The 23,881-nt window shown below is 36.3% G+C and overlaps 1 protein-coding gene across 1 annotated transcript in view; it reads right to left on the bottom strand.

Moving 5' to 3' along the window:
- The window catches only part of EIF3E (eukaryotic translation initiation factor 3 subunit E), a 54,716-nt gene extending 31,336 nt beyond the window's left edge, over window positions 1-23,380 (bottom strand). The window contains exons 1-7 of the mRNA XM_021089027.1: window positions 22,837-23,380; window positions 17,365-17,479; window positions 15,954-16,071; window positions 12,301-12,343; window positions 11,109-11,213; window positions 5,249-5,374; window positions 4,298-4,422 (exon numbers count right to left, since the gene is read on the bottom strand). Coding sequence (XP_020944686.1) covers window positions 4,298-4,422; window positions 5,249-5,374; window positions 11,109-11,213; window positions 12,301-12,343; window positions 15,954-16,071; window positions 17,365-17,479; window positions 22,837-22,926 — 722 coding nt within the window. The 5' untranslated portion in view covers window positions 22,927-23,380. The remainder of the gene's footprint in view (window positions 1-4,297; window positions 4,423-5,248; window positions 5,375-11,108; window positions 11,214-12,300; window positions 12,344-15,953; window positions 16,072-17,364; window positions 17,480-22,836) is intronic.

Here is a 23,881-nt window from a genome sequence, read left to right as displayed (position 1 = left end):
ATATTTTTTAAAAAGCTGAATTTAATGTTCCTTTCTATGTACATACGTAACTGCAAAAACTACAGGAGGGTGGATCTACCTGTAAGTAGTGGCAAGGAAAGCCAATTCCTAGTGATTACTTTGGCTGAGTTCAAGAAGAGTTGTCCTTATCCTTAACCCATCTACTAGATGTTAAGATTAGAGCTAGTTACTATAGGATCCAAAGTTTGGGTCAAATCTGCCTATTCACGGAAGGGTCATATCCCACCTGTGATTTCAGGGATAGCAATCAACTCATAAGACAATCTTAGAGGTTTTACTATTTAGGAGGGAGGCAAAATAGTACATGATAATGTTACTTTTAACCTCTTCACATTTGAATGCATGGTTAATCTCCATAAATAATGAGAAATATATCCTTAATTCTTGAGTTTGAAATTCTTTTGTTTTTTGGGTTTTTTGTCTTGTCTTTTTAGGGCCATACCAATGGCATATGAAGGTTCCTAGCTAGGGGTCTAATCCAACCGTAGCTGCTGGCCTATGCCACAGCCATAGCCATGTGGGATTTGAGCCATGTCTGAGACCTACACCACAGCTAATGGCAACACTGAATCCTTAACCCACTGAGCAAGGCCAGGGATTGAACCTGCATCCTCATGGGTACTAGTTGGGTTAATTAACCACTGAGCCACAACGAGAACTCTAAGTTTAAAATTCTTATAAAATATTTTAGTAAGATGCATAGATAGTTTAGCATTAAAAATAAATATGCAACTATTTTATACTCACCAACAATCCCAAAGTTCTCACAACAATTTACCAATCATTTTCTAGATACTCCAGATTCATCCAATAATGGCATGTCTCAACTACTGCATGAAATTGCAACTGCCAATATCACAAATAAAAAAGCCTCTTCTAAAATGTAACAGCTGCCCAAAGGGTGCAGGAAAAAGTATCTCTCAAGAATCAGAGTATAACATGGAGTTCCCACTGTGGTGCAACACAAATGAATTCGACTAGTATCCACGAGGATGTGGGTTTTGATCCCTGGCCTAGCTCAGTGGGTCAGGGATCCAGTGCTGCTGTGAGCTGTCATGTGGGCCCCAGATGTAGCTTGGATCCGGCATTGCTGTGGCTGTGGTGTAGGCTGGCAGCTATAGCTCGGATTTGACCCCTAGAGTGGGAACTTCCATATATCATGGGTGTGGCCCTAAAAAGAAACCTTAAAAAAAATAATAATAGAGTATAACAAAAATAAGACTGTCCTCAGAGGATTAAGTAAACAATGCACCAGAGCAGAGATTCATCAGTTTGGTAATACAAAGCTACCAGATCAGGAAGACTTAAGAACATGATAAAAGACAGTAACATTTAAATCAATACAGAAGGACAAGGGAGGAAGACAAGGGAGATGGGAGAAAGAGTAGAGTGAGAGGTACTGATCTGAAAGGGAGCCATAAAAAGAGAAGTAAAAAGCAAATCTTGGAAATGCCCATCCAATGTTTAGGGTGACCTGCATGCCAAAAACGTTCATGAGCTGGTCCTAGTGGTAAGAATATTCCTATTGTGAAAAATGTACATGTTAACATGATGCTTAACTGGATGGTGCCACTGAACATTCTAGTCACGTAAGTTAATTTTCTATTCTGACTCCAGGAAATCACAAAGGGATCTTCTGTATTCTACAGCTTCCTATGTATTAAACCTGTAAGGTCAGAATCTGGTCAATGTTTCAAGTACTTAGTCCTCGGAGCACTTCTCAAGGCAAATAATGACAGCATTTTTGTTTTATGTATCAGTCTTTTAGAGGTTAATTCAGCTTTGTTCTTTGCAAACCTACCCTTAGGATACTGCCAAAGTTGTGAGTTTGCTAAACCAAAGTCCAGAACAAAATAATACCATCTTTGTAGGATCTTACTTTAGTACACAGTGGTTTTTCTTTCTTTTTTTTATGGCCACATCAGAGGCATATGGAGTTCCTGAGCCAGGGATTGAATCTGAGCCTCAACTGCGACCTATGCTACAGCTGGCAACTCTGGATCCTTTAACCCACAGCCCAGGCAGGGGATTGAACCAGAGCCTCTGCAGTCAGATTCTTAACCCACTGTGCAACAGCAGCAACTTTTTGGCTTTTCTTTTTTTAACCCTTTCCAAAAGCTTTTTACTTAATATAACAATATGGACCATAACTTATCTAACTTTCCAGATTACAAATAACTTATCACAGCAAAAGTAAAATATGTATATAACTTTAAAAAGTGTAAATTCCCCACAAGTAGAATTTCTTTAAGAACAAACAAGAGCTTAGACAGAATAAAGCATAATTATGTCCACATTTGTGAATAATTTGAATCTATAAGGGATATTTGAATGCTAAAAAGTATCTCTAATTAAAAAAAGAAATTACTATAATGCTACATAAATTATAAAATTTTCTCTTGTAATTTACAATTAAAATTTACTGCTGGAATGCAGGCAAATATCACACACTGTCTTCTTTCCCAGTTAATACAGTGGACATTTTGCTTCTCTTTTTTCAAGGAAAAACAAAAATAATTTTCTGTTACAAAAACTTCTTTGCCCATGTTCAGTTTTTTGTTTTGGGGGACAGGGGGCACATCAACAGCACGTGGAAATTCCCTGGCTAGGAGCCAGACCTATGCTGCAGCTGTGACTTGCGCCACAGGTGGGGCAATGCTGGATACCTTATCCTGCTGTGCCACAAGGGAACTTCCTGCTCATGCTCAGTTTTAACAAACTGGACCAGTATGCCATGCAAATACTGACTAAATACATTAGTACTAAACTTCAGTTATAATGTTATTTCAAAAATAAACTTCTAATGAAAGTGCTTCTATTTGCCAGACTGAGGAGAACATTTAGCATTTAGTGCAGAGAACACAATTTACACCATTTAAGAATAAGAATGGCTCCCTGTTTCTACATTAAAGAATTACTGGCACTTCTTGGTTGGCAAGTATTTTTCCTTTGTATCATCACCAATAACTTAATTTCTCTTAAATTCAAAGTCTTCATGGTTATGCTAACAACTTACCTGAACAGGTCAAATATTTTAGTCTTAAAAATCTTACTAAAATGAGCACTTAAAGAACATGCTTATTAAAGTGACTTGGTTTAAATGATTATATTTCATCAACTTATGTAAAAATATTGCTAAAGTATTATTACCTTATTTTCAAGACTTAAAAAATTACTAAAAAAATTAAAAATAAGCTATTCCGTCTATTCCTAAACTTTACTTTTGTAAATATATATGCATTTTAGGAAAAAAATGTTAAAATCAAATCTTAATTTGACAAATAGCAATAAACAAAATCAAGTGAAATGTAATAGGATCTCTGTCTTCATTTGGGTTAAAAAGAGCAAAAATATGGCTCTAAGTGTTCATGTGAAATTTAGTCAACGATATATTCAATAAGTCCTATTAAGAACCAATTGTTAAACTATGTTACTGCAAGCCTGGGCTTGCAGTATGTACTGGACATAGGAGCAAAAATCCTAGAAGAAGCTTTCAATTTTAAAGATTCAGATTTTAAGAAGGCTGTGGGTAAAGTGGCGTGGCAATTATCTAGAACAGCAGCCAAAATATTAAAGAATTTGAAAAACTACATTACTATACAATTTGATAAAACCAGAGATATTTAGCCTGAAGGAAAGAAAGATAAGTAAAATTATCCTCACATATCTCAATTATTTTCATAGAGCAGTCTTGTTTTCCATTGTTGCAACCAAAGAAATAAGAAATAATGGGCAGAAGATTCAGAGGCACTGACCTTCCTCAGCTGAAAGAATACATTTTTAAAAATGATTTCTAGTTAACAGAACAGTCTAGTTCATAAAGCAGTGAATTTCTTATCAACAAAAGCTGAATGATGGAGTAAAGATGATATAAAGGGATTCTTTTGGAATGTAAATCTTCCTTTCAAATAATATGCCATAGAGCCTTAATTCTAAAGCTTTAATGTATATGAGTTACCTGGGTTCTTGTTACATTACAGATTCTGATTTAGTTTCTCTAATATAAGGCCTGAGATTCTGCATGATACCGATGCTGCTGGCCCATGGACAATACTTAAATAGCACTTTCAAGGGCTTAGAGTATACTTTTGTCAAGTAATTTACTTAAGAGTTACATGTAAGCTTTTTCAATTAACAAGCAAATCTACCACATGAAGAGGGGAAAAAAATGTGACAATAAATTCAAATGCTGGACAAAAGTTTATCTTAAAAGTTTTTAAAAAATGCATTTGATTTCATATAATTAAAGCCAAAATTATACAATGAAATAACTTACTGTGGCTGGTAAAGGAAGAGATCGATAATGTTATCACGTCCTTTGGGGTGATTGAAGAAAACAAACAGAGACCAGTGAATGAGCCATGTTCGCTGCTGAAGAGACTGAAGTGGAGAACTCACAGACTAAAGGGTTAAAAATATATATACACAGGAAATATTATATGAGAAAGAGGAAAGGGAATAAACATTGCTGACCTCAGAATTTCAGTTAAAATGAGAACCTTCTAAGGTTATGATTGAATTCCAATCCCTTAGACCATTCTACTTTCTGCATGACCCTTGACATTCAAAATTTCTCTGCCCCTCAAACACGAGATTCAATAATGTCCACTAAGCCATTTTTTATTTATTTTTTGCCCCCCCCCCCCTTTTTTAGGGCCACATCTGCAGCATATGGAGGTTCCCAGGCTAAGGGTCTAATTGGAGCTACAGCTGCTGGCCTACGCCACAACCACAGCAATGCCAGATCTGAGCCACATCTGCAACCTACACCACAGCTCACGGCAATGCAGGATCCTTAACCCACTGAGTGATGCCAGGGATTGAACCCAAAACCTCATGGTTCCTAGTCAGATTTGCTTCTGCTGCGCCACAACTGGAACTCTCTCCTGCATGGGATTTTCACTAACGAGTGACACTAACCAGTACTGTCTCATCTTCACTGGCACAAGTTAAAAAAAAGGCACTATAGCTCTAACAAAAAAGGAAAATTAAGTTACTTTTTCTAAGAGCCAAAAGAAGTTTGACAGCTTCCTTCAAGGAGATTCAGTGAAACTTATCAACTCACTAACCTATGATGATTTTTACGTCAGGTCAACATTTTTAGTTTAGTCTCTCTCCCTTCCTTTTTAAAGTACACAGTGTTTTCCTCTAAAAAAAAAAAAAAAAAAAAAAAAAAAGAAGGATACAAAGAAATTTCAGAAAACTACCCCGAAAATGTGTAACTCACATTATTATCTATGGTCTCTTTTAGTCGGGTAAGGTCTTCCATGGCTGCATCCCAATTTTGCATTAAGATTTCAGAGGCCAGTTTTCCCCAGAGTGAACTCAAAGCATTTCTATCCGTTGCTGGAACCTGTGTAAGCAATCATAATTAGTTATATTCTGAATACTCTGGAGAAAAAAAGACAATGCATATTTTATACCCTACCTATTCATCTAGCCCACCGTAAGACCTGTAGTTCTCTTCCTCAAACTCAATATATAAGTCCTTATCTGGATCATCCTGATGAAATGGATTCAAACAGCTTTCATTTAACTTAATGTACTAAAAATTCTCAGGTCTTTGATATTCAGTCTAGATAAGAAAATAAGGAGTAACTTAAAAGGATACAGCACCAGTGTTTCAGTGTAACCCATTTCAAATAATCTATATATACAACTAATCAAATTTTAGGAACCAAAACAAACAAAGTTAGATTCAGAGGCGATTTGTTACTAAAAATTCATGGAGTGAAGAAGAAGAAATCAAGTCTTGTGGGTCTCAATTACAATTCAGAAAAATTAGTTATTTCCAGAACAAAAAAATTTCTAAATTATGACACAAATGGAGGAGTTCATGGAAAGAAAGAAAAAAAGGGCAGGTCTAACAATTAATTATCAAAGGTATGTGTACTGAGCAAGAGAAATTCATTTTCTCATATAATCCTAAAAACCTGAAAGATAAATAATAATTTTTATCCCCATTTTAAAGAGGGGGAATTGATGCATAGAGAGAAATAATAATTTTTATCCCCATTTTAAAGAGGGGGAATTGATGCATAGAGAGTGTAATTTGCCCAAAATTATACTTCTAATCATGAAAGCTATTTCATACTAAAGTCTTAAACTATGAAAAAGGAAGAATAAGGGCCACCCTATCTCTTCTGGCCACTGGTGGGAGAATGTTATAAACCCAAATACCTACAAGAACTGGGTTAATAACAAAACTGAGAGAAGCAGAACTTTCGAAACAAGGCAAAAAAAAAAAAAAAAAAGGGGGACATAATAACTGAACTGTGCTAAAGCCGCAGAAGCAAGTGAGGGTACTGCAGAGAGAATACATTTCTGCACTCAAGTTAAAATTTTGAATTTGATTTTTCACTGAAGCGCTTACATGGTGATACAGTTGTAAAGCCCTATTAGTACATATTGTAATTATAAGTTAAATAAAATTGTACAGGCAAGACTGAAAATACAACCACCAAAAATTCTGGTTCTACCACTTAAAAATAGCTAAACTATCTGTGCTTTAGCTCCCTCATCTATAAAATGGGGAAAGTAAGAGAATCTACCTCAGTTATACAATTTAAATGACATAAAACATGTAAAAAGATTACAAAATCAACTGATACATAATGAAAGCTTAGGAAATGTGACAAAATGATAATGAGAATAGAAATGATAATATCAGAATACTGCAGGCTGCCTAAACTATGAGGACCAAAACCATACCTAATTCAGACTCTGCCTATATGGAGATTCTTCCTTTGATGGCAGTAATTAACTCAAATGTACTAAAAAAACATTTAGGAAACTCAGAACAAGCAAATGGCAGAGACTAAATTTGCAAATTAAAATTTGAAACATAATCATGAAACTACTGGTTCTTATTATATGTTGACAAAAACTTGTACATGAATACTCACAACTTTATTTGAAATAGACAAACCCAGAAGTAATCTAAATGTTCATCAATAGATGAATATATAAACAAACTGTAGTATATTCATAGAATGGAATACTAGTCAGTAATGGAAAGAATCAAAATTCTGGTACATATAATAACACAAATCAATCTCAAAACCTGCTAGTCAACATAAGCCAGGCCCAAGCTTACACTTATCATTCCACTTATGTAAAATTCTAGAACAGACAAAATTACTCTACAAGGATGGAAAGTAGATCAATGGATGAACCAGGAATAAAGTACAACTGCAAAGAGGAACAAGGGGTCTTTCTGGGGTTACAGAAATATTCCCCTTTTTAAAAAAATTTAATGGCCACACCTATGGCACATGGAAGTTCCTAGGTTAGGGGTCAAATTGGAGCTGCACCTGCCAGCCTATGCCACAGTCACAGAAATGTGGGAGCCAAGCTGCATCTGTGACCCACAGCTTGCGGCGACACTGAATCCTTAAACCACTGAGCAAGGCCAGGAATCAAACCTGCCTACTAATGGAGACTAGCTAGTCAGGTTCCTAACCCACTAAGCCACAATGAGAAATCCCAGAAGTATTCTTTATCTTGCTTTGGTGGTAGCTGCACCAGCATATGTATATATCAAAACTCACCGAAATTAAAAACTTGATATAAAAATCCACACACTATTGTTCAAATTGCAAAGGATAAAATATTTGATTGTTACAAAGAAATTTGAGCATGAATATTTCATTGAATCTTAGACGCCATCAATCTTAAGATATATTATTTTGAGTTCCCAAAGCTAAAACCACAACCAATTCAGGACATACCCCAATTCTGGATGTTAAAATGGAACAAACTATCCTAAGAATCAATACAAAACATTTTTTACAGTGACATTATCAAACCATACATCAGATCCAAATCTTCAGTTAAGATCTAAAACTTCCCCAAATCGTCCTTACTCAAGCTTTCTTGAGTCCAGAAAAAGTAACTTTAAATTGAATGACAAGTATTTACAGCAGATAAACTAAACTGAGTGAAACACATGCACGTGCACACACACACACACACACACACAAATATGATCACCAACAATCCTGGCATCTTTTGTTTTTTTTTTTTGCCACCCCCATAACATAGCACTAATAACTTTTAAAATAAAAATGTACAAAACCTCCTACCAAATCTGCCCCACCATTTCAATTCAAATTAATGCAGTTCTTTTTTATTTTTGGCCACACCCACCACATATAGAAGTTCTTGGGCCAGAGACCAAACCCATGCCACAGCTGTAAACAGAGCCATAGCAGTGACAATATCAGATCCCCAACCCACTGAGCCATGAGGGAACTCCTTAATGCATTCTTAGAGCATAATCCAAAGAAGTTTCACAAACAAATAGGGTGCATTTAAGCACTCCTCATTGTATTCTAAAAGCCACCAAGTCTTTTTAAAATAAAGGTAGATTCTAGGGTCACATAGCTTTAATTTATACAACACTGACCTACAATAGGTCACTCAGAGAGTCAAATTCTAATCTCAGATCATAGGTACAATGGTTCTTTCATAGCTTATGTTTCCCTAAGCATAGATTTAAAAGAATAATCAACCACAAGAAAAGAATTTAGACATGAAAAATGGCCATAGCAAAAAAATAAAATTAAAATCACTAATAAGCAAAAGCACTGACATTGTTTATCCCAAATCCAAAACAGGATTTTTATCTTTGCTCTTAACAAGATTTCAAACACATAGATTTTTGTAGCGGTGCCTATCTAAATCAAAAGAAAAAGTAAAACAATCCATTTTCAAACTTGGCTTGGTTAGCCTTTATCAATATGCCAACATGAAGTAACCAATTCCCATATATAAACTCAAATGTTCTGTGCCACAAGATGGGACAAAAACTTTAAAATGAATTAAACCTAATTTCTGAAGCCCTATCCAAGCACTATATTTTAACTGCTCTTAATGTAAAACATTAATTTTGTACCCAGACCATTGTATTCAATCACTTAAATGTCATTTTGAGATCTCAAGATTTGCTAGGCAATGCAAAAGCTTAAAATCAACTCAGAATTTCTTTTAAGCTAGAAAACTAATTAGATCTTCATATTTTAGAAAAGTAAATATAAAAACTTTAGCATATACTTACACATGCAGAAATTTCCAGACTAATTATAAAACCATACTACAGAAACAGAGTAATACTTTTAAAACTAGAATATGTTAAATGCCTTAGGATAAAAGCTTTTACAGCAGGATAACAAGTTTTTTTAATTCCCAGAAGGTTCATGCCTACTACTCTGGCTCAAGTCCATGTCATTACAGTTGGCTCTTCATACCAACTTGCTTTCAAGGGTGGATATGCTAGAAGAGTTTCAATATCTGGATTTCCAGCAGTTACCTTAAGTTTCCATGTCTTAGCAAAATGGCACATTCACTCGCTGACCAGCAACAATAAATTTACTGTGCCAGAACTCTAACATGACACTAAATCTTCATTCTCAAAATTCACTAGCAGCACTAACAAATGATATGAATAACCAACTCTTTTCATGTACCTGTAATCATATCAGGCTTCTGATTTTACAATCCTGGTTTAAACTGTTTACATTTCCAAAGTAATCAACTTTTGCTCTCCTAAATCCTTCATAATATTCAAAATAAAACTGATGGAATTTTCTGATAAGCCACTACAAATTTAGCATCACCCATTACCTTCAATATACTTGCAAACTAACCACAGCTAAACTATAAATTAAGAATTCATTTACAAATAGGAGTAAAAGAAAATAATTTTTAAAATCAAACTTGGAAATAAACAAATTTTTATTTCTTTGAAGGAAGAACAATACTTTTAAAAAACAAAGCTGTCTGACACTAAATTAACTATACTTCAATAAAAAAATTGTTTTACTTAAAAATAAAGTTGTCTGAGTACTTTCTTTAGTGTAGGATTAGTTGATTTAATAATACCAAACTCTTCCTTTTCTTGAAAAAAAGGGAAAATTTAATTTCCTAGAAAACAATGAAAGATAGCAGCCACGAGTTTTTTCTTTGTGACATATGAGGCTAAAAGAAGAAAGGCAGAAAATAAAGACAGAAAAAACAGACTCTTCCAAGGTTTGAAGACAAACAGTCTCTGTCTTAAGAGGTCATTTCCAACTTCTAGATTTAACTAGAGATATCAGAGACTTAGGTACTTACTTGATAACCCAAAGTAACAAATTATAATTTCACATATAAGAGGCTAGATAAAACAAGAGCATTTCAGTAACTTTAGAGGGGATTTATCAATATGATTACCTAAACAGAAGGCAGAATGAGAAAGAAATCCGTCAATGCGAAAGCCTGAGTTTTCCTTTAGCTTCATACAACTCTCCTTCCCTGACAAAAGCAATGAATCTAGGAACTCGTCAAACAAATTAAAACAAAAGTGTACTTGTTGTTAGGGATTTGCTTCCCCAGCAGTACCACTGAAACTCATCTACTCCCTAAATTAAAAAAAAACAAAAAAACAAAAAAAAACTAAGCTTTATATTCTAATACCTGACAACAGAAGTAAATAGAAAAAAGCTACTATTAAGACATAAAATCTTTTCAAATATCATTAGAATTTCACAGCTTTAGAACAAGTTCAAGGAATATATACAGCATAAAAACACTGAACTAAAATGAGGAATACTGGGAGTTCCTGCTGTGGCTCAGTGGGTTAAGAATCCAACTGCAGTGCGTTGGGTCTCTGAAGAGGCTTGGGGGTTCAATCCCCAGCCTGGGAATTTCCGTTTGCTGTGAGTGCAGCTGTTTAAGCAAAACAAACAAAAAAAATGGGTTTCTTCAATAAATATTTATTAAGTATCTGTAATGTGCCACTCACTGTGCTGTACAGTAATATAACAAGTTACAGGACAGAATTCTACTAAAATCATACAATTATACATAAAATGACTAATTAGTGGTTCCTACTTTTGGATTCCAAGGATAAGTTAAATCTCCCTCCAGATTTTAAGGCCCTGATATTAAGCTTCCTCTTCCTATTTGGGTTTTGTTGAAAATTCCCTTATTTTTTTCCTCCTTTTGCCAATGCTTGTTGAAAACTTAATGGACAGAACCAAATCTATAGTCATGTTTTGAGGAATCAAGGTAATCCTACAAGACAGGGGAAAAAAAAAATTACTTACCAATACTCTAAAGAAGTAAAGATATTCTGCTGCTCCAGAGTAATTTCCACATTCATACTGGAATTTTGCATACCTATAGAGTGTATCTAAATATTCCTGCCTAAACTAAAAGAAAAAAAAAAAGGGAAAAAGGCTTAAGTTCTATTTCTTAATCTTGAGTTTTAAAATTCAAACCATTTACTCTTTCAGGTCGTTCTTTCGAAAGTTATACTCCCCTGACAAAAATCAGAAACCCACACGACTGTTAAAATATATATTAGGAATTACTGGATTTAACATTCATAATTCTGGCCTCAGTTACAACTTGTAACAACACCTACGTTTTTGTGATACAAATTAAACTGTATCTGAAGGTCTGACGTATGAGTCCCTTAGCTGGTGAATGAGCTTAGACCACTGTCAAGCATATGCTGTAAGATTGTGTTATTCTATACAAATAATGTATATAGTAAACTTCAGTTCTCTGCAAAAACTGGCTCCCAAATTATATCAACTTTTCAAGTTAATGATGCAAGCAAAGTGAAAGAGAAGAAATCTAAGAGAAGGGGTCTGAACTAGAACATTAACAAATACATCAAACTTTCTAAATGGAAACTAGAAAGAGTAATTCCCCACAGTGGTCAGCATGCCTCTTGCTAAAATAACTGCTATATGAGAGCTAAAACTTGAATGCAAGTTAAAGAATTATATACAAAGCCTCAAAATGAGTTAGCATAAGCAGAGGGAGATTGGGAGAGGACTACGAAAGCCTGTAACAACATTTTTGGGGATTTATGAAGGTCTTGATAATATCAAGGACTAGTGTACTACACAGGGCAGCTAACACATTACTTAATTCTACTGCTCAAGGCATTCTAATTCAAATTCAGTTCTGTCTTTACCTACTTGTTAATCTATCAGAAGTATATTTTATGATCATTCTGGAAAAAATGTTTTGAGACTTCTGTTATCTAAAGGGAGGATATTATTTTTTTTTAAGTTTTTTTTTTTTATTTTAAAGGGAGGATATTATTTTCCATCAAGACCCATTTTTAAAAACTAAAGTTTCAAAAATGTACCAGGTATTATGTCTAACAAATCTAGAAATTATATTTTTGATATAATAGAGCCATGAATCTATCTATACAGCACTATTTCGTAATTAGCCTTATTACATGACAACTAAACAATTTTTTAAAAGACTAATACTTACACCATGCTTGTCTGCCAGATAATCAAACAGCATCCGACCATCCCTTAGTAATAAAAAACAAAAATTACTGTTATTTTATAGGTCACAGAAACCAAAATAAGCATAACCAACTTCTATCTTATTACTCACATAAAGCCATTAATTACCTTAATACTTAAAACACTAAAAAGAAGATTCCAGAATGAAATAAACAGAACATGTTTTGGACATAAGGAACAGGAACTAAAGGAGAACCGTAAACTTTAAAATTTCGCTTTCAGATTTCTTTAGCCCTAACTGAAAATCGTGTGTTCTGATCCACATGATCTAAATTTTTTAGATAATAAAACCAGAACTTCTGACCACTACTTTTTTGTTGAGGGCCAGGCCTGTGGCATGTTTAATTTTCTGGGCCAGAGGATCAAACCCATGCCACAGCAATGATTGTAACCACAGCTGTGACAATGCTGAGTGATAATGCCCTTAACCCACTGAATCACCAGTGAATCCCTATTCTGAGTACTCTTACCGTGAGGTCATAGTCTACTTAGGTGAAAACCTACTGAGAACGGTATTTGCTCTACTGAAAATACATTCCTAATGGATAAATACATTCTTAAAATATAACAGAGATTGATATAAATGTACTATACAAGCAGGAATTAATCCTATATATAAATTTTGTCCTCCTCCACAATGTTAATATTTTGCATAAGGACAATGACTTGGCAATTTACAAGATTAATAAAGCACGCCTAACTTACATGCTATCTATGTTACGCAACCTATATAATTATTATCTACCAAAGTGTCAATTTAACTTTTCTAAAACTAGCTTGAGATGTGGGCAGGCTGGTAAAAGACAAACTGATGACAAAGACACCAAGGAAAAAGTGAAAGGTCACAGAGCTGTTCACCTTCTGGACATTTTCAAAAACAAAATCATTCTCTCTCATGCTTACTGCAAGAAGGAACATTATGGTGTGTCTTCTGGGAACATAATTTCACCGGGGAGGTGATGTGTTATTACTAAAATTAACAAGAGCACATTACAATACTGAATAGAAACCCATGAAATTTTAACATAAAAAGGTTTCAGGAGTTCCCATTGTGGCTCAGTAGTAACGAACCGGACTAGTATCCATGAGGATGTATGTGGGTTTGATTCCTGGCCTTGCTCAGCGGGTAAAGGATCTAGTGTTGCCGTGAGCTATGGTGTCGGTCACAGATGCAGCTTGGATCCCAAGTTGCTGTGGCTGTGGCACAGGCCAGCAGGTGCAGCTCCAATTCAATCCCTAGCCAGGGAACTTCAATATTCAGCAAGTGCAGCCCTAAAAAGCAAACAAACAAACAAACAAACAAAAAAGATCTTGCTGTAGATCATGATGAATAACTTTGTTTGGCATCTCTTATATACTCAGGTATATAATCATTGTCCTCTGGCTGACTGAGTATTTCTGGGAAAGCATGAGGACAACACTATATATTCAATGAAATTTTATTTTATTTTATTTTGCTTCTTAGGGCCACGCCCACATCATATGGAAGCTCCCAGGCTAGGGGTCAAAGAGGAGCTACAGCTGCTGACCTACACCACAGCCACAGCAATGTGGGATCTGAGCCACATCTGCGACCTACACCACAGCTCACGGCAATGCTGGATCCTTAACCCACTGAGCGAGGCCAGGGATTGAACCTGCATCCTCATGGATCCTAGTCGGGTTCGTTAACCACTGAGCCACAAAGGGAACTCCTATTCAATGAAATTTTAAAATGGGGAATCGGCAGGGAGAGGTTACTATTTCAAAAAATGATCAGTTTATAAATTAAATTAGATTACAACTTTTTAACCCGCAATCTACCCTTTCATTTATCTCCAACTCAGTACCTATTAAGCTACAAGGAGTTCTAATATTGGTGAACAAACCTACATTCATCTTATTCATACCCTAATCCTATTACTTCCTAGTGTGTTAGTAACTAAACTTAAAATTTAAACCCTAAATTTTCTGCTGTACCCTAACATCTAGATTATTTCAGCTGTCCCTTTGTGGGCACTTACATGTGACTTAAAGGCCTATAATTACTCATTATATTCTAAGTGTATACAAGCATACGTAGACACACAAGAGATAACTATATACAAGCTATATACATATATATGAAAATACATATAATAGCTTTGTAAGATATAGCTATCTCTGTATATATATGTAGTATATTATAGAATAGTATAGAAAAAGTACAGTTATTTGCTACTTTTCTAAAAAATATCTATTAACACTTTCCCAAATCACGAATGAAAACTTAAGAGTCAATCACTCTAAAAATGTGATTCAGGAGTTCTCTTGTGGTATAGCAGGTTAAGGATCCGGTGTCATTACTGCAGCTGCTTGGGTTGCTGCTGTGGTGTGGGTTTGATCCCTGGCCAGAGGAATTCCACGTGCTGTGGTCACAGCCATAAACAAATAAATAGGTAGATAGATAGATGGGTAGATAGACAGATAGGTAGGTAGGTAGGTAGATAGGGAGGTAGCTAGAGAAAGAAATAAATTTTAAAAATTTGGTTCAATGACTTATCAAGGTGCAATATGGTAAATCTGAACAATTCCTCAAGTGACAATACTGACAGATAAGATTTACTACAATGGCAACATTAAATTTTAGTAGACGATTTTATTTTCCTTTATTTATTTGTCTTTTTAGGGCCACACCTGCAGCAAATGGAGGTTCCCAGGCTAAGGGTCGAATTGGAGCTGTAGCCGCTGGCCTATACCACAGCCATAGCAATGCCAGATCCGAGCCACATCTGCAATCTACACCACAGTTCACGGCAACACCAGATCCTTAACCTATTAAGCGAGGCCAGGGATAGAACCTGTGTCCTCATGGTTACCAGTCAGATTCATTTCCATTAAGCCACAATGGGAACTCCTGATTTTATTTCAATTTTATTTTTAAACATTTTTAAACAACCCAAAGGGCTTCAATTAGTGATATATATTTCCACAGTAAGGTAACACGCTTTCTTTAGAAACCAAACAGTAAGTGTATTTCCAGTTAAGAAGAAGTCAAGAATAAAATACAACCGTATCTATATGTATGGTAGCTCTATACTACCCTCCTTGGGCTAGGCAGGGAAGGATATGAGAGAACATAGCATAGTGATAAAGTGAGTTCAGGTTTCTCTTACAGTGAACAACCCATGTGCTTAGGGCAATACACTCAAATATAACATTTTTCAACCTTAGCACTACCGATATTCTGGGTTGGGTCATTCTTTTGGGGGAGGTGGGGTACAGGCAGATGAACTCTAGGATGTACAGCAGTATCCCTGGACTCTCCTGGTTGGATACCAGTAGCACCTCTCCAGTTGTGACAACTAAAAATGTCTCCAGACACTGGCAAATGGCCCCTGGGAAGGAGGAAGGAGGGTGGAGCTGTTCAACATAATCCAGTTTGTATTAACTGGTAAAGAAGTTATAAAGAATAGTACCAAACATTTATAATTAGGAACTTCCTGGTCCCTACACAATAAGGATAAATGAAAATAAAAGATAAAGCCATTCTTTAAAGCTTGAACTTTTAGGCCACAATAACATAGCACTAATGAATTAACATTTGTATTAATCCAGAAAAAAGAATTTTTAGAATTCAAATAAAGGAGACATTACCTGGTTGATTGCATTTGCCTGGTAGTTTCTGGATCTTCGAACATCTTCACAATTGGTTCTGTTTCTGCCTGTAGCTGTTTCAGTTGTGCAACAACAGTGGTCCTTTTTTCTCTCAAAGCTAATTAGAAACACAAATGAGTACTACAGTGTTAAACCATACTGCTCACTGTGAGGGTACCGCTGGAAATTTTTCAACCTATCTAAATTGTGCATATATTTATTCATTTCTCCCCAACATATTTACAGGCCAGGAATCACCCACTCAGTAACTATCCCAAATCCAATTTCCTCTACCTAACACTACAAAGGCACATAAAGGAAAAGAGAATCCTTTTTTTTTTTTTTTTTTTTTAAATTCTTTAAGAAAAGTGAGGAATATGCACTGGGGGAAGAAACTGTCATAGGAACAATTATTTAACTCTACATTTCAGAGACTTCATTCTTAGTGTTTTTAAATTCACTGTCACTGAATTCTCTCACTGAATTTGTTGTCACTGAATATTATCCTAGAATATTTTTTTTTTTTGGTCACACCCACAGCATAGAAGTTTCTGGGCCAGGGACTGAACCCTACAACTGGAACACCTGAGCCACAGCGGTGACAAGGCCAGATGAGCCTTAAGGGAACTCCCGTAATTCTCTAATTTGAGTGCTAGTTTTCAGCCAACAGTTTTTGATTAAGTAGACCTGGGATATGGCCTTAGAATCTGCATTCCTAACAAGCTCTCCCAGGTGAGCAGGTAATGCTGGTTCTGGGGCCACACGTTTTAGAATCAGGACTAATACCAATGCCCTTTTTTTTCTTTTTCTTTTTTGGCCACACCCAAGGCATATGGAAGTTCCTGAGCCAGGGATCAAATACGAATCACAGCTGCAACCTAGGCCACAGCAATATCAAATCCTTAACTTTTATACCCAGATGCTTTAAGACAAAATAAAAGAGGGATCTCTAAGGCATACAAGATACTAACTAAGAGTTAGCAAGCCAAACACCTGCAACATTCTCAGATAATTCTAAGGAAACAATTTGATCCATAAGCACAATTTGATCCATAAGCACAACTTCGATGACCATGTTTCAAAGTAGTTTCACACCTTTTATGGTGAGAAAATAATACTTTCAAAGACCTGTAATCTTCGTATTACCTTTCATCCAAAGAACCTTTAAATCATTCAAATAATTACTAAGACTTTTGGCTAAAACACTTAGAAATCACAAAACTTTTTTTTGGCCTCCGTCCCCTGTGTCATGCTCAAGTTCTTGGGTCAGGGATCAAACCTGTGCCACAGCAGCAACAACATCAGATTCTTACCCCACTGGGCTAACAGGGAACTTCCATAAATCACAAAACTTTTAATACACATGCCCTCAGTTCACAAGCCAAGCTTCAATTGTAATGACAAAACTTACCATGAGGAATATCATCAGAATAAAGGTTTTTGTATACATCCATAGCAAAATCCACCATGTTGGTATCACTAAGAAGATCCAATTTCCCTTGTAATAATTCTTTTTCATTATATATCTGCAAGAAAAAATTACTTTCTAATGAGTAAGTTGAAATTCCCCCAAATAAACTGGTTAATACTAAACTAGTATCAGTGTATCTGGCAACATGTCCTAAACTACATTTTTTTAATAAAATATTATATACTATTAATTCACTCTCCTGTAAGAATAAAGGTGAGGGACCAAACTTCAGAGACATAAAATATCTTGTTTACCTAGTAACTTTAAAATAAAGGCTACACTGCAAAGCCATTCCCACCAACTTCTGACTTAAACTGATTTTTTTTATGTGTCCTGATTGATGTCATCTTTTATAGAACAAGGCTCTGTATAAACAAACAACCACACCAACTGCATTGATAGTTGACTCCTCTCCACATTCAGGTAATTTGGAATCAATTCTTAAATGTTCTTACTGTCTCAGTTATCTCTCACATCCACATGATGCTTACCCATTTCTCCTTGAGGTGGCCTCTCTTTAAGCCCCACATTATTTTTTTCACTAAATAGTAAAAACTATTTATATGCTTCCCCATCCACACCCTGGAACAAAACTAGCATCCATTCTATAAGTCAACTTTGTCTTGCTGGTTTTGGCTTTTGCAAAGAGTTAAAAAAAAAACAATTTAACCCACTGTACAACAACCAAATTAGATACATATGCAAACCCAAATAAATAAACATGAAGTATATTAAGCAATATACAAGGATTCTATACAACAGCATTCAGGGAGATAGAAGGTGAATTCAAAAAATGTCTTAATCAAATAGTTTAGTCAAGACAAGGTTTCCAGATTTTCATACTAAATTTAAATTTGAAGGAAAGAAAAATGCAAGAAGATTCTACAACATTTTACAGCCCATGAAAAGATAAAAGTGGTCAAAGGGTAGAGCCACAAAACCAAACCTGAACCTTCCAAACTACATAAAGAACTCCTACAAAATAGTAAAAAAAAGATGGCACTCCATAAGAGTATAACGAAATGGCCAACAAGCACCAGAAAAGGTCCTCAACCTCTCTAATTATAAAGGAAATGTAAATTAAAACCACACTGAAAACTAAAAAACTGACAATACCAGTGTTGGTAAAGATGTATAGAGTAAATGAACACTTACTCTGCTGGCAAAACTATAACCAATTTGGAAAGTTGTTTTTACCTTCTAAAGCTAAAATACCCTTTAACCCAGCAACTCTACTCTTAGGTATTCAAGAGAAACGGGTGCATATATTCAAAGGACCTTTCCAAGAATGTTCCTTCCTAGCAGTACTATTTTTAACAGCTGGGTCTATAAACATTAAAACGGTTAAACTATAGCATAACTTATACAATGGATTAACATTCCATTTCAAAAATGAATAAACCCCTGCCATTCAAACAACTTAGATGAATCTCCCAATGAAAGAAGTCATACAAAGCAGTACAAGGTGGTGAATGCTTAATTCCATTTATATAAAATCTTTTAAAGGCCAATCTATCATCAAACTAGTCTTTGGGAAGTGTGAGTAATGACTAGGAGAGGTCAGAAGAAAGGTTTTTAAGATGTCTGCAATGATTTATCTACTGATTTGGATGGTGGTCACACATAAGTGTGCTTCCTTAAAAGAAAAATTTATTATATTTGCATACTTTTCTGTATTCATGCATGTTATACTTGATAAAAAAGTTCACTTGACAAAAAATAAAGTTTCCTTTCAATTTGCCCTATGGAAACTCTAATCTTAGGTGGAAACATCCTTTTCCTGGCATTCCACCTCTCCTTACCACTGCATTAATAACTTTTAATTTGTAATTATTTCTGCCAACAGTAAATCCAAAGCATTTCTGCTCTGCCATCAGAACTCACTGGCCTCTTCTTGTACATCGCATTATATCAGCCTCTCTAAATTTTATCTCATAGGCACACTTACTCTGTAAAGGGAAGATGGTAAATATTTTAGATCTTGTGAGTCAAAAAGCAAAAGTCAATGATTCGATCAATACATAAGTACCACAAGAAGGAAACAAATTCCCACAATTTCTTTTTGAAATAAAAAATGTAATAACATGGAATAAAATTTTTTGTAATACAGTACTACTAATGAGAAAAATGGAGTTCACTTTTGGCAGGAAATATTTCACTTAATTGGTGCAGTTAGCGCTCTATAATTGAAATGGCTGTACAAGTTCATCCGTTAAAAAAAGTTTTTTTTTAGGGAGTTCCCATCGTGGGGCAGTGGTTAACGAATCCGACTAGGAACCATGAGGTTGCGGGTTCAGTCCCTGCACTTGCTTAGTGGGTTAACGATCCGACGTTGCCGTGAGCTGTGGTGTAGGTTGCAGACGTGGCTCGGATCCCGCGTTGATGTGGCTCTGGCGTAGGCCGGTGGCTACAGCTCCGATTTGACCCCTAGCCTGGGAAGCTCCATATGCCGTGGGTGCAGCCCAAGAAATGGCAAACAGACAAAAAAAAAAAAAAAAAAAAAAAAAATTTTTAAGCTCAGACCACACAACACAGGCAGAAAGAACAGTGCTCGGTTCACAGGCTACAGTTTGCTAACTCAGTCTATCAACTTCTTGAAAACAGCTCCTACTTTTCAGTAGATTAAAAATCTTTTGACATCTCTTTCTGCTGTACTCCTCCACAAATCCAGTATCTACATACTGATGATTCTTTAGAAACTAAAACCTTAAAGTTCCTTTATCCCACAAATTATAACAACTTTCATCCAGTACCTCACCTCAAAGACTTCTAACTTAAATTCATGACCTCTACCACTATTACCTCTAAAATGCTTCACCATCCTAAACATACCCTTTGCTCTAATTTTTCTATCATCCTATTTGGCTATCACTTTAGACATTACTTTGGATATTGTTTTTAGCTATTGCAAAGATTCTCCTCTTTAGCAATTATCATTTATTCCATTCATTTTCTCCAACCAAATACAATTCAATGTCAATCTCCAGCTCTGAAAAAAAAGTCAACTCTTTTCTATGTTCTGGCTAAGATTGACAATAAAATATTTCCAAACTAGGCAATAATGGAGTTCCCATTGTGGCTCAGTGGAAACAAATCTGAGGACACAGGTTTGATTCCTGGCCTTATTCAGTGGGTTAAGGATCTGGTGTTGCTGTGAGCTGGGGTGTAGGTCGCAGATGCGGCTTGGATTTGGCATTGCTGTGGCCATGGCGTAGGCTAGTGGCTGTAGCCCCAATTCGACCCCTAGCCTGGGAACTGCGATATGCCGTGGGTGCCCTAAAAAACAAACAAAACTAGGCAATAATGTTATTCAGTCATATCTGTGCCTTTCTCTTATCAGTAATCCTTTTCATCAATCTCTAAATGGCATTCATCCACCAGCCTACCTCCACTCATTTCTATACTACTCCAGTAACTTTCTACTGCTTCTCACTTCAAGAATGACCAGTCTGTGGGCCCTCCAAGCACTTACCAATCTTTGCCCTGTCTTGGACAGTTTCTTCAGTCCCCCTTCCAGTATTTACTTCACTTTCAAAACCCTGAGTCTTCCCCTCTCATATATGATGGCCTAGCCTCCTAACTGAAAACATTTAGGAGTACCTACTCTATCCCAGAAAAACTCAAAGTCCTTTTTGCCCACTGAATAGTATCTCTTCAATTTTGATAGCACTCTGCCAGAATTTCTCTGACATTTATTACACTGTATTATAACTGCAGATCTCTATTCCCTCCAAAGGATAAGATATTTTTTAGTGATGAACTGTATGGATTTTATCTTCAATTTCTCACCATTCCACGGCAGTCCTATACTTAGTAACTGATAAATACTCTAGCATCTGTCTTCCCCTTGGTGTATTACAGCCATCTTACCAACATTCTCTCCAAGGAAACAGGTAAGGGGCATTTACATCCCACGGATTCTCAGCTGTTCATAGTTTTGGTCTTACCCTAGGAAAAACCAATTTACACTTACATAGTCCTCCCTTTCCTCTGTCTGCTCTGAAAATCAAGTATAAAGACACTACGAAAATGCCAAGTTTGGCTAATTTAGAAGCATTTTTACAAGGAGCTGGTAAAGGATTTCAGAGGAGGATTTTTTTCTTATTCCTTGATCTTTGGTGAATTATCCTTTATTATCCAAAAAAGGAAACAAGGCAGATTGGGCTGTTTTATCTAAACTCCATAATATAGATGTAAGTATGTCCTATAAAAGAAACATCAAGACAAAAATATATCCTTTCAAGATAAAGCTTTATATTGCAAGACATTCTTATACATTTATTGAAAATAAACTTGGCGGTTCCCTAATATCAACAACTTTATAGAGTTGTCTGTATTCCGAAAAGGTTCCTATAAATTTGAGGATCATGCCTGTCCAATGATACATAACCATCAGGAAGATTTGCAAAGTTATCTGAACAATTTAATGTTTATTTGTAGGGCTTTTCTGTTTTATTGCTCTTGAGACACACAAAATCTATTCCCCAAATCCAGTAGACTTAGGTTTTAATCTGCTTCCAGAAACAGAATGCACTTACTTTTTATCCAATATTTTAACTGCTTCATCACAATATTACTTTATTATAACTATTACAATGGACCAATTTCCAAAAAAAAAAAAAAAAAAACCCTAAGATGTTACTAAACCTCACATTTCAAAACTTTTAGGACTGAGACATTTTAAAATGAGTTACCAGAACCACATACTTTTTCAAGATACCTTGAGTAGCCAAGTGAAGGTTAACGACCAATTTAAATCATTCGAAGTCTGTACATCTATACACCGAAGAACAACTTGATTTAAAAATTATCAGGTTGTTATTTTTGAGCTCACCTCCCCATCTGACGAAATATAAGCTTCTAGATGTGACTGGCTACCGAAACTCAATGCAAAGAACTCAGAACTTTGCGGAAACTAGGCGTCTACATATCTAAGGTTAAGAAAATCATTCCAAACCGTCTTCCAGGCAAAACCACAAAGTGAAGGCCACCCTTTCTACAGAGCCCAAAGGAAAAATTAAAATCTCTAACAGTCCAATTTGCTTTTAGAAAACGGCCTGAATTTAAATTAAGCTCAGGCATTACTACAGCGAAGCCAGCCAATCGTCAACTTCCGAGAATGACGCGGAAGTCCTGAGGCAATGGCACCTCCAGAAGTGAAGTAGAAACCCCTCCCTTTCTCCCCTGAGCTTCAAACTGTCACCACACCCCTACTCACGGACGAACTCCGCAGTGCTAATCAACGGGGACGACGCTAAACTACCAGTAAGGCAGGGTCCTTACTGCTCCACTCGGGACCAACTCAGGGCCGCCTCACACGTGTGTCAGGCCTAGGGCTACCGCCACCGCCTGTCGGCCTTACTCCGCATCTCACGGGCTCCCAAGACTTCCTCGCTCTCAAGGCCCACTTACCTCCTTTACGGAGAGAAACTCAAGCAACGGAAAGACTAGATGCCGATCCAAAAAGTGCGCGATACGAGTAGTCAAGTCGTACTCGGCCATCTTGGCAAGAAAAAAGAAAGTGTGCCCTCGCTTAAACTTTATTGATAGCGCCGACAAACGAACAGACAAGCCCCGAACTGCGCAAATGCACTGGTTAACCGATCCACGGGAAAGGGGCGGGATTCAGAGAGGCCTGGTACTACGCATGTGCTTTGGTTAAAGCCGCCAAAGGAAAGGGGCGGGGTTCAACCGCCGGCGCTCAGAGAACATTGCGCATGCGCGAGGTCTTAGCTTCCCTCCTGCCTTCCCCTCCTCCCTCTGCGCAGTTCCGGACGGATCAGAGCGCGAAAAGATTGCTTCTTGAAAGTTTGTCAAACTCCTGCAATGTGTTCAGCTAACCGGTACTGAAGACTTAGAATTGACTGCTGAGGCAATGTCTTTGTATTGGAGATGTGGCACGGGATAAGATCATGAGGTCTCTGCTCTTCTGAAAGTTACATACAGGGAGGAATAGCTGAACTTGTATTTGGCATATAGTTACGGTTTTGTGTGTTAAAGCGGGACGGGTTTCTGGACAAAAAGCAAATGAAGTAATTACAGATTATAGTAAGATCCATAACTTGTCGTAGGTGGAGGATGCTGGTTGGGACTTTTTTATTAGGAAATTTAGAATGTAAAATAAAATTCACTGTTTTATGGCAAGATAAAAATTTAAACATTAAAAAGTTATCTGACCTTTGGCCTTCTTTCTCCTGCTACTGTGCATTGTATGCCTGCATTATGCATCAACTAAACCTCTCCCATCGGCAGGATACCAGCCCAAGCATAAAAAACAATATTTTCCTAGCATCAATAGGACAATTCCTTAAAAGATAACATTCCTTCTCAATTTTGAAAGGGGTCACATGACCCACGAGAATGATGCTTAGATCTGGATTATATAAACTGTCAATAATACATCATTTGATGTTACAGCCCTGTCTCAAAAAATTTACATAACTGTGCCTTGATTTCT

Source organism: Sus scrofa, chromosome 4 (assembly GCF_000003025.6).
Source record: "Sus scrofa isolate TJ Tabasco breed Duroc chromosome 4, Sscrofa11.1, whole genome shotgun sequence".
Lineage (NCBI taxonomy): Eukaryota > Metazoa > Chordata > Mammalia > Artiodactyla > Suidae > Sus > Sus scrofa.
Note: the sequence above shows the minus strand (reverse complement) of the source record. Positions and strands in the feature narration are given on the sequence as shown.